Here is an 11,869-nt window from a genome sequence, read left to right on the forward strand (position 1 = left end):
CCACAGTGCACCGCTCCTGAAATCGATGGTAGCTTTGGACCATGGACGCAAACAATCGATTTCGTGATCCCACTGTAGACGCGCTAAACCGATTTTATTAGATCTGTTTTGTAATATCCGTTTAAGCTAATTCAAAATAATCGTGCAGTGTAGACGTACCCTTAGAGGATGCTGCTCTGGTTGGGTACTCTTAGTCTATTAAGACAAGACCAACAAAAGGTATAAGGGGAAATAGAGGCACAGAGAGGAGAAACAACTTGCCCAAAGTCATGCCAAATCAGTGGCAGACCTAGGACTTTTCAGTCAGTAGCTCATGTTTTTGTGTTATGTTCATGGGCTTCAAAATGAAACTTAAAAGATTTTAGTAAGAATCACTGTGAAGTCTGAGTAGATGACACAAAGAACTAAAACAGAATGGGCAAGGTTGCTTATAAGCTGAAGGATGGAGTGGACAAGAGGCAACAGGAATAGGTAGGGAAAATGGAATAGATGATTACTAAAACAAGAAAAGAAGAGGATGCTGCTCTGGTTGGTCTTCTATTTAAAGAAAATTACATAGGTTCTCAATCCAGTGTTGTGTTCAGTGTCTATTGTTCTGGACTACCCGCTCCATCTTGTTCAGCTGGGTCTTAGTGAGCTGGCCAATAGGAAAATCTGTGTGCTTAATCCCGGGTTAAATGTTTAATGAAAAATCTCTTACTTTACTCTTTCATCACAGACTGTGTCTTGCTCGGGATCTTAATTTTCTCATAGCAGGCTTATTGACATCAGTCCGGCTGAGAGAATGAACAACGAGCCTTAAATAAAGGTTGATTAAAACTGGATGTACTTGTTTTTTCAATCCCTGCCCTAAATTTCTACTTTAAATTCTCTGACTTCCACCCCATTCAGTCATTCCCTCACCCACTTAGTTTTCATTCAGCCTTAGGATTCTCCAAAGTCACATCATCTTTCACAGACCTGATGAATGGGTTCCCCATTTTATTCTGGAAGAGCAAAACCTTTCATTTATTGTTTGTAGAATCATAAAAATGTAGGTCTAGAAGGGACCTTGTGAGGTCATCTAGTCCAGCTTGGTGTGCTGAGCTAGGACCAAATATACCTAGGTCATTCCTGGCATGTGTTTGTCTAACCTTTTCTTAAAAACCTCCAATGATGGAGATTCCACAACCCTCCCTTTGAATCCTGTTTCATGCTTAACTATTCTTATACTTAGGTTTTCTTAATATCTAACCTAAAACTCCCTTGCTGCACAGTAAGCCCATTGCTACTTGTCCTACCATCAGGAGACACAGAGAACAATTGATCACTGTCCCCTTTATAACAGTCCATATATATTTGAAAACTGTTATTGGGTCCCCCCTCCGTCATTTTAAACATACCAGTTTTTTAATCTTTTCTCTTGTATCATAAAATTAACATATAAATAAAAGATCATTTATGACTGTTACAAATTAAGAGAATATTTTTTTTGTGAAGACAAGGACATGGTTATCCTACAGTTTGCACCTTTTACAGTGTTTGTTGGTATTTCAGTGTACCTCTTAATAGTTAGTTCACAATAGAATCTGTACTTCTCTTTCTATTGTTCAAGAAAGTGTAGTGTTTCTCCCCCTTTCTAATAATCAAATCTTCTCCTCAGAAAATCCGTATGTTAAGTTAATGTAACAAAAAACACTTCCAAAGACAAACTTAGTAAATATGCCCTTTTCACTGCAAAGAAGTCACATTTAATTAACACAGTACTAGTCCACCATTGTCTTCTAGCTCTAAAAGCATAAACTATAAATATTTCCACAAATCCTTATTCAATAACTCATCTTCTCCCCAGATCCATAAAGGACTTAGACTTGTTTCAGGAGGTAGTCTTCAATAGGTCTGATTCTTTTAGCTTCCTAAACAAGATTTCCCCTTCTGCTTTGTTACATAGTGGCAGCTTAACAGTCTGCATTTTAGATAATTAATTTGTTTTATCACTTCAGATGGTCTTTGATATGCTGGTACTACAAAAGCACAATACAGAGATGACAACTGCAGCAGGTGAAGCATTCTACACATTAGTGTGTTTGCATCAGGTATGGTGTTGTTTTCCCATTTTTAAACAATGTTCAAAAGCTGTTTTGCATGCAGAATAATGCTATGGTTACTGGTATACCTAGCTGAAATGAAATAGTTATAAGACAGTATTTGGCTGCAATTAATTATTTTTCCTGTGCAAGTAAGACATAGGAAGAAACTTAAATAATATCAGAAGAGGTGGGATTTTCAGTTTATAACCTTTTCCCTCAGTACGAGGCTTCATTGTAGTCAATCTTTACTTGTTCCCTATTGATTTTTCATTAGCATTTTGACAGATCTATATTATTCCATGAAATGTTCACCATGACATCCAGCATCTTTGTAGAACCAAAATTAAATCAGATTTGCTGATCAGATTTTTGCCAATACACGTTGTAGAGTTGTGAAGCAAATTTAACTCCAGAGGGACTTCCGTCCTGGCTTCCGTAGTTGGAATGGTTGTTAAAATTAAATAAGGGTGTGATTAATTTTATTTCTAGATATGTATTAACTTAATGGTTCTAGGAATACAAAAACACATGTGCCTAGAGTGGTTCTGTGGAAAATTTCTTATCTTCCACGCTACAAATTTGTCCCATATTAACTTTTTAAAATCACTATACAAAGACTTATATTACTTAGGTTTTATGGCTCCCCTGTGCTCACATTGACATAAATCCAGTTTTCTTGAAACACCTTTCTGTGGGAAAAAAAGTTCTGCCGTTCTCACGTTGTCTGTTTAGCCTGTTACTCCTTTCTTCTGCTCCCACCGTCCTTAAGGTCAGAAGTCCAGGTTTTTCAGTCCAGCAGTGTTGTCTCCTCAAACAGTTGCTAAATCAGTTTTGGAATCTTACAGCTAGGGTCAAATTGAGCGGGTGGGAAAAAAAGGTGTTGGTTCTTCGAGTCATAGAATCAAAAGGTTGGAAGGGACCTCATGAGGTCATCTAGTCCAACCCCCTGCTAAAGGCAGGACCATTTTCCCTAAATAATCCCAGCCAGGGTGCGGTCTAGCCGGACCTTAAATAGCTCTAAAGATGGAGATTCTACCACCTCCCTAGGTAACCCATTCCAATACTTCACCACTCTCCTAGTCAGAAAGTTTTTTCTAATATCCAGCCTCGACTTCCGCAACTGCAACTTCAAACCATTGCTCCTTGTTCTGTCCTCCGTCACCACTGAGAACAGCCTAGCTCCCTCCTCCTTGGAGCATCCCTTCAAGTAGTTGAAGGTTGCTATCAAATCCCCCCTTAGTCTTCTCTTCTGCAGGCTAAATAAGCCCAGTTCCTTCAGTCTCTCTTCATAAGTCATGTGCTCCAGTCCTCTAATCATTTTTGTTGCCCTCCGCTGGACTCTCTCCAATTGTTCCACGTCCTTTTTGTAGTGTGGCGCCCAAAACTGGACACAATATTCCAGATGCGGCCTCACCAGTGCCGAATAGAGGGGAATAATCACATCCCTCGATCTGCTGGCAACACTCCTACTAATACAGCCCAGTATGCTATTAGCCTTTTTGGCTACAAGAGCACACTGTAGGCTCATGTTCAACTTTCCATCTACCGTAACCCCAAGATCCTTTTCTTCAGCACTGCTACTTAGCCAAACAATCCCCAGCCTGTAGCAGTGCATGGGGTTTTTCTGTCCTAAGTGCAGGACTTTGCACTTGTCCTTGTTGAACTTCATGAGGTTTCTTGTGGCCCACTTCTCCAATTTGTCTAAGTCTCCCTGAATCCTATCCCTGCCCTCCAGCGTGTCCACCACTCCCCCCAACTTGGTGTCATCTGCAAATTTACTTAATGTGCAAGCTATCCCATCATCAAGATCATTAATGAAGACATTGAATAGAACGGGCCCTAAGACAGACCCCTGGGGCACACCACTTGTTACTGGTTGCCAACTAGAGAGTGTGCCATTGATACCTACCCGCTGAGCCCGTTGATTCAACCAGTTTTCTATCCACTTCACAGTCCATTCCTCCAACCCATACTTCCTTAGTTTGCTGATGAGAATGCTGTGGGAAACCGTGTCAAAAGCCTTACTAAAGTCAAGGTATACAACATCAACAGCTTTGCCCCCATCCACAAGTCCCGTCATCTCATCATAGAAAGCAATCAGGTTGGTCAGGCATGATTTACCCTTGGTGAATCCATGCTGACTGCTTCTGATCACCTTGTTTTCCTCTAAGTGTTTCAGGATGGATTCCTTCAGCACCTGCTCCATGACGTAGTCCACTCAAGTGTGTTTACACTTAGAACACTAGGAGCCGGAGACTTTTCCCCTTGCAGCAGTACCCACTGGGGCAGTGTGCACATCCTGCACCTCTTTGTGGCCCCTCCTGAGGCTACATAAGGATGGCGGGGCACCAATCCCTACCCCATTTCTTCTCACCACCAATGGCTTAAGTCTGAGCTCCCTCTGCAATTCTCTCCTTACAATTTATTTCCTGTGTCACAGCTACTTACTGAGAGTTTGTAGTGTAAATAGTAGCAGTTAGTACCAATCGTGTAGTATAGTGTAACATTAGTTTAGTTAGTTATATTAGGTTATGCAGCATTCTCTGAGTTTTAAGCACCAGGCATCATGTGGGGCCTCTCTTCTTTATATTGACCTCACGCATGCTGCTTACTGTGTCTTGTTAAGGAACACATTATGGTAAGGTGCAGTATCTAATGTTCATTGAAAAAGTTAACACTGATTTCCAGAGACCTTCAGTTGAAACAGCACCTGATGGAACAGGCTACAAAGCCTGTCTTGGCACCAGGGTATTTGTTGGATCATTTGGCCAGCCATCCTCTGGCACCATCTACTTCTATGGTAGTTCCAGTGGACCCCTGGACTCTGATTCTACCCCAAGAAGAGAAAGGGCTTTCACCTTCCCCAGAAGACCCTTAAAACGAATTGGTGCCATCAGAAATCAAAGAGAAATTGATCGTCCTCGTCATCCAGAAAAGGCTGTCAGTGACATCAAGATCCATCAACCTATGTCTCACTGGTAAAGAGGTGAGAGGATCCTGGTACCGTACAGTTGACTTGAGAGAGAGAGCTGTCAAGTCCACTACCTACGGATGTCACAGTACTGTTCCTTTTGGTACCTATCACCTTGCAAGCCTTTATGACAGCATCAGATTTATTTCTCTGTTCTGATATGTCCGATAACACAGGAAGTCAGCTGTACATCAGTACCCGCAGCAATTCCAGGTCCATCAGCTCCTTCAACCTTAGGACACAGTTTGCAAATGCTGACTGCCATATTACTGACGAAGAAACAGGCACTCTCTATGGTCTTTGTGCCTGTGTAGCTGGTACTGATGCACCATTTGTCCTCAGTGGCCAGCACTTGGATACCTTGGATACATGTGACAGAGTTGCTTTTCAGAGTGTGGACAGGTTCCATCAGGTAATACACTCCTCAGTACCAGACCCATTTGTATGGCCTCTACCTCCCCGGGATGCCCTTACATTAGCGACTGAGGTTCCACCTCCAGTACTCATGGTAGCACCCCTTCATTGGTCAATAGACTAATGTATGTATCCAGCTTGGATGGGCTCCACTGAGGCTCGTAGACTACTCAAAAGACTCATCAGGTTCTGAGTCAGCGTCCTCCAGCTCTTCTTTCTCTCTGTCTCAGTTAAAGAGGTCACGCAAATCATCCATGTATTGAATAGTAGACAACAATACCAAGAGTGTAGCCAATCTTGTAACAGGGACAGAGCATCCCGGTCCAACATGTACTGGCCTCCCATGCTGTATCCCTACCCACAGTGGCTTTCCCACAAGTGTCTTTTTGGGCCCAGATCATCACTAGTGGTTTTGTTTGTTTGTTTTTGAGGCAAAAACAGCATTTGCAAATCTTTTTTTTTTTTTTTGAAGATTTGAAGTGTTAGTCTCTCGAGATAACGCTTCTAGGATTTTCAGCTGTTTCTTACTTGGGAAGTATAGATTAACTGGATAAGTGAGGAAATAGCCTGTACAGGAAAAAGAATGATGAGAGTTGTAGTAGGGGTCTCATGCACCCAGGGCTCTGACAATCAGCAAGTGAGTTTGAACCTCGTAGCCCCTGCCTCCCAGAGAATATATCTTTGGCTGACACCTTGAGAGCTAGGGGCTACAAGGTTCAAACTCAGGCGCCCAGGCATCTGATGATCAGCGCATAGGATCCCAGTAACAAGTGAGTGTTGAGAAAATGTGGAATTGGTCAATGCTACACTCGGCTGATGTGGCGACTTATGGTGTCAGACACCATCAGGTGGTTGAGAGACATCTACCTAGAACACATCGCCGGACATCGGCAACACAAGGAGAGATAAGCTGCAGTGCCAATGAGAAGTGCAGACAGGAAGGTAACTCGGATACTTCCATGATGGATTGTATTTTTTTAGCAGACGACCTATCCTAAATTCTCAATTACTGAGACAATCTTCACTTGTTAATATATTTGCTTTTCACAACCAACTCTCTGTTTAACTTTTTATGAGTAATATACCCAAATATTTGGATGCTAATATCTAAACTGTATTGTTAAATTTATTCACCTAAATTTGGGTTATTGCTGATTATGTATTATATGTATCTTATGACTTTTAAAACAAACTTTTGTATTTGTGGATAATATAAACACTATACCCAGATATACAGATACTCTTTTTTTAACCTGTATATTATATAATTTTTTAACATTAGCTTTAATAAAATGTTTAAGTCTGTTCTCTGCAAAACACTATATAGAGTTTTAGCCAAGAAGTTTGCACCTCTCATACAAAATTGTATACATATACTTGGGAGTTGTTTGGACAAAGCTAGCTTATATTTTTGTAGCACAGCAGGAATGCTTTCTGTCAAACACTGTTTCGTTGCTGTTACTTTACCATTGGTGAGAAATGTTGTTTATATCTTTGCTCGCCTTCATGTTTGATCTGTGCTGGTGAAAATGGCAGTTATTTCATGGAGCTTACAAAGGTGTGGTAGGCACTTCGCAGAGAGCGTGTAGGATGCTCATTGTCTACTTAGGCATGATGTGACAAATGAAGATTTTAAAAGTAGAGGGGATAGGGAATGGAGAAAGAGAAGGCTCCAAATATAAGGTCACACATTTCCTTAAAGGTTACTGCATATTTCATGTTGCCATTTTTTTACTTTATTCAAAAATTAAGGTTTCTTTTTACAGGTGTGGATAGAGAAGTATGTATGTAGAGGAGATGAATGAGCATGAGACTAGGAGGGAAAGGAAAAGGGTGCAGGGTGGGGTTGGAGGATTCCATAGATACTGGATGGACAATGAGATTGAGTGAAAGAAAAGTGGTGGGGAGCCAGTGAAAGACTTTGAGAGAGAAGCAGTTTGTGGGGATGGGTCTGACAGAAATGAAAATCAGGAAGCAGTCTGGTTTGAGGGGACTCATTACAAGCAGGAATAGCAATGGCCCTGCACTCATCTCAGCTGCAATGTTGTTAATGGTGGTTGTGACCAGTGTTCTCTTGAATTTTTCTCATGCATGTGCAGAATGAATTTTGTTAGGCGCACCGATATGGAGGTGATATGGGGGGTGAGAGGACTCTGGCTGAGGGTGCAGGCTCTGGGGTGGGGCTGGGAATGAAGGGTTTGGGGTGCAGGCTGCCTAGAGGCTACAGCAGGGAGAGAGGACTCCCCCCATCTCTCTCTTCCTGCAGCAACATCTGGGCTGGTGAGGGGAGAGGCGCCTCTCTCTGCTGCGGCAGGTCCTGGGCCGGGAGAAACGCATTTCTCCCTGCCACAGCCCTGAGCACCTGCGCAGCGCTTAATAGGCTGCTGCATGGCCACGCAGCTTAGAGGGAATTTAAGTTGTAACAGATGTTGCAATATTTTTGCAGACCTTATTGTATTAAGTTTATGAATGGTTTATGTATCACTGTGGGCAATGACTTGTATTCAGCTCCAGGGGGGCAGAGTTACCACAACTCCTCCAGGAACCAAAAGCAGTGGGGGTTGATTAAGGTGAATCACTTAGGTTGTAAACGCTCCCAGAGAGGTGGCACCCCTGGGGAGGCTTGCATGTACTGGTTCAAACTGGGGTTTTCCACAGGTCAATAGACACAGAAAGGGCTTTTTGATTAAAAAAGGCTGGGTTTAAAATGGGCCAAGACCTTCTGTTCAAAGGGAGCCCCCAACCCTTGCAGAAAGGTTGGAGAGACTTTGGCCTATTAGGGGCCCCATAAGACTGCTGGGTGACTTCTGGTAAGCTTTTATCATGCATGTAGCAACTTTTGTTGTTTTTTTAGTGTTTTCTCTGTAACCCAGTTACTTTAAGAATACATGTGCTTGCTTAGAAAGAGCTGTGTGATAACTTGTAGTTGCTGGCCATACATTGTTCAGAGCCCTTAGAGAGAAAGCAAAGCACAGGTGTTAGTCTTTAGGCAGACTGGCATGGTGGGGATAGCACAGTGTAAAGCAGGGAACTGTGCAGCCATAAAATCCCATCGGAAGGGAGTAGGATAATGATCCTTGCCCAGAGACAGGTGGTGGCTGGAGAGCTGGCTGGGCATTCCTGGAGTGGACTACTGGGGGAAAAGAAGGAAATACAGGTGCAGTTACCCTGAAATTGTGGCAGCAGTGACTGGAGCTGAAGGCTTTTAGAGCTTTGTCAAGGCAGCCACTTGGTCTGGCTGAAGGTCTTACCTAGTTTGTAACTTGGCATTCTTATCTAAATCTCTGGAAACAACTTATAACTTTTCCACCACAAAGTCTGTGGGAGTTTTTCCTCCTGACAAAGGAAGGTGTGTGGCTATATTTGTATTCTATTTCCTGTGTAGTAATCACTGCTGTTTCTTCAACAGGCTGAATATTCAGAACTAGTTGAAACATTACTATCAAGTCAACAAGATCCAGTCATTTACCAGCGGTTGGCAGATGCATTCAACAAGCTTACTGCAAGCAGCACTCCTCCTTCACTGGACCGTAAGCAGAAGATGGCCTTCCTAAAGAGTTTAGAAGAATTTATGGCAAATGTTGGTGGACTCCTCTGTGTAAAATAAACAACAACAAAACTCCATGCCTAATTTAGACCCTTTCTGCAAAATGCACTGAGAAATGCTGAAAGCTGACTAAACCTTGTATCTGTTTCTGGGTTCTTTGCAGCCATCTCAGATTTTAGAGAGCCTGGAAGTTTGATTTAACACAGTTGAATAGGAGAGGTCAACTTTTGAATCAGCTTCTGCTATTGTGTTAGTCACAATCTGTCATTACTTGTATGTTGTAGAGAATGAACAACAAATTGAAATTTTAAAAGAAAATTCCATATATGTGCAAACAGATATGGGCACATGAAAAATAGTGCCTTTTCCCCATTAGCTTAAAACATAAGTGGCTGGACAAACTTTTAAAGATTTTTTTTTTTCTGAAAACCATATTAGAGTATGATGTAGACACATACAGAACTGTAAACAGTGTAGCTGATTGAAGCTTTATTTTTTCTCTCTGAAGATTGAGTTTATGATCCAAGGGAAAAACACCAAATGGTATTTTTTAACTTGCGTTTAGTTTTGTTTTTCTACATCACCTGATGTTGCATGTTTTATGTCATACAGGTTTCTACATTATATTCTGCTGCCTAAAGTTCAGAAGGAAAAAGGTGTATATTTTTGTTCCCCTAAAATGAACTTTAGGAACTGTAGCCATTTCATTGCCTTAATTTAAAACAAAACAAAAAAGTGATACACTTTAGACAAGAAATCTAAGGCAACATTTGAGTCTTCAGAGTTGGTTCAGGATGTTGGCATTAAGCTGCTGTGTACCTGTTGCAGCCCATTTTGTTGATGTGTTATGTTGGGATGTGAGTCTAATGCAACATTCATGTGTCGTTGTACTTTCACTATCTGTTTTAATCCACATCCAAGTTGTGCACAGCTGCAACATATTTCTACGCTGAACTGTTTGCTTAAGCAATAACAATTCAAAAGGTGTAAATTATTGATTTATACGAACTGTTTTTAAGTTGGGGCATTAGATAAAATAATTATGCTAGACTAGGGGTTTCAAACTCTGTTTTACCCAAGGGCCATATACATTTGATTCAAGGGTTGGAAAGATAATTAGGATTTGTGGTTATTCTTTTCCACCACCACCTTCAGATTTGTTGTGCTCTCCTCTACTCTCACTCAGTTTTGTGTGTCAGCACTTGAGCAGTTAAGATGTGCATACATTTCATCCTGCCGACTGATGGACGGATATAGTGAAACAACAAGGGGGAGTAACACAAGAATACAGAAGCAAGGCATACTTTGCCAGTAGTCATAAACCTGACAAACGCACATTCTGCATGCCAGATAAAATTGCTTTTTGTGAGGGGTGTGGGTGGGGAAGAATTTGGCCCTTGGGCCTTGTGCTTGATACCTCTGCTAAATTGTGCTGTTGAATGTTTTCCATGTGGTTTTTACATTTATATAAAATGTACAGTATATACACCTTTACAGTGCTGTGTATAGCATCATGTTTGCAACTCTGTGCCATCCTTCAGCTGTTCATCTCAAAACCAATCATATTACCCAAAGTGGCAAAAGTCTGTAGCACTGTGCTAGTCATAGTGATTCAGGACATACTTTTTGAGTTAAATTCATGCATGTAACAACATGAATGGAATACAAGGGCAGAAAGTGCCATCCTTTCAACAGAATTTTTTTACTTTTATTTTAATCCACTGTTAATATGAAAACTGGGCTGGAGCAAACATACACTTTAAAAGGTAATCATAAAATTTGTTAGACAATATCCCTTCACAGTTAATATTGCATATCGTCTATTTGAACATATTTAGTAATATTTGCAAGACAGGGAATTACCTTCAAATTTACTCCTAGAAACCCTATCGCTTTCCTTAAGAGATTTCTTGTGTGTGCAACAAAACTACTCTTGCACTAGTGATGGGGAAATACCATTGTATCCTTCTACATTATTCCATCTTTTTTCCAATTGTTCCAGCAAATGGATGACAGATTTATTGAAGCTGCTTTTAAAGTTCATGTCTGAGTTTTTACTTTTTATAAAAGTAAGTGTCTTCAAAACATAGTCCTTTGGCTGAAGGACATTAAGTCCTAGAAACATGAGCAACAGTAATAATTGCTAATCTACCTGGCAGTACCAAGAGTTGAACCTCTGGGGCAGATTCTTCAAAGAGATAATGACAAATATTTTTATTTTTTCTGGTTTTACGGATTGAGTAATAACCACTGTCATAACAAATGGCTCCAATATTTTCAGAACTGCTTTATTTACCTCAATATGAACTTCTAAATTTTTATAAACTATGGAAATTTGGGAATTCCCTAGAAAAATTGTCAGCAATAAATCAGCCTACTAATTTGTTAACTTTCAAACAATATAGTACACGTATCAATTACCTTTTAGATGAATCTGGCCCATTGTATGTTCAAAACAACTGAAACAATGTAGCTGTTTTTGTAGCTACATTGTTCAAAAATTGTCAAGGATTACTTAAAACGTTACATTTGTTTGCTCTTTCATTTTAAACATATGTTTTATGTTAAAGGGACACTGTCCAGTGTTTTTAATTTGCAGTTTTTTAACTTTGTCACATATATCTCATAAGCTTGACAACATTTTTTTTCCTATTTTTTTTTCCCTTTCATGTCAGAATGTTAAACATTGATCTTCCCACCCCATCTGGTGTTTCTTATAGAGCAAATGCAAAGATATTTCTGCATGCTTGTGCAACAACCTCATAGATGTCACTAAAGTTCTGGGAATACGTTTTTGTTAAGTTCTGGCCTTTCTGCTGGCCGTTTCAGTACCTAAACTACTTGATCACACTTTCTTCTTAAAAACAG

General features: G+C 40.6%; 1 protein-coding gene across 1 annotated transcript in view; it reads left to right on the forward strand.

The window, feature by feature from the left end:
• The window catches only part of XPO4 (exportin 4), a 178,860-nt gene extending 168,162 nt beyond the window's left edge, over positions 1-10,698 (forward strand). Inside the window, exons 22-23 of the mRNA XM_075061666.1 lie at positions 1,983-2,075; positions 8,864-10,698. Of these exons, the coding sequence (XP_074917767.1) occupies positions 1,983-2,075; positions 8,864-9,061 (291 nt within the window). The 3' untranslated portion in view covers positions 9,062-10,698. The remainder of the gene's footprint in view (positions 1-1,982; positions 2,076-8,863) is intronic.
• Positions 10,699-11,869: the final 1,171 nt, after the last annotated feature.

This window comes from Chelonoidis abingdonii, chromosome 1 (assembly GCF_003597395.2).
Source record: "Chelonoidis abingdonii isolate Lonesome George chromosome 1, CheloAbing_2.0, whole genome shotgun sequence".
Classification (NCBI taxonomy): Eukaryota; Metazoa; Chordata; order Testudines; family Testudinidae; genus Chelonoidis; species Chelonoidis abingdonii.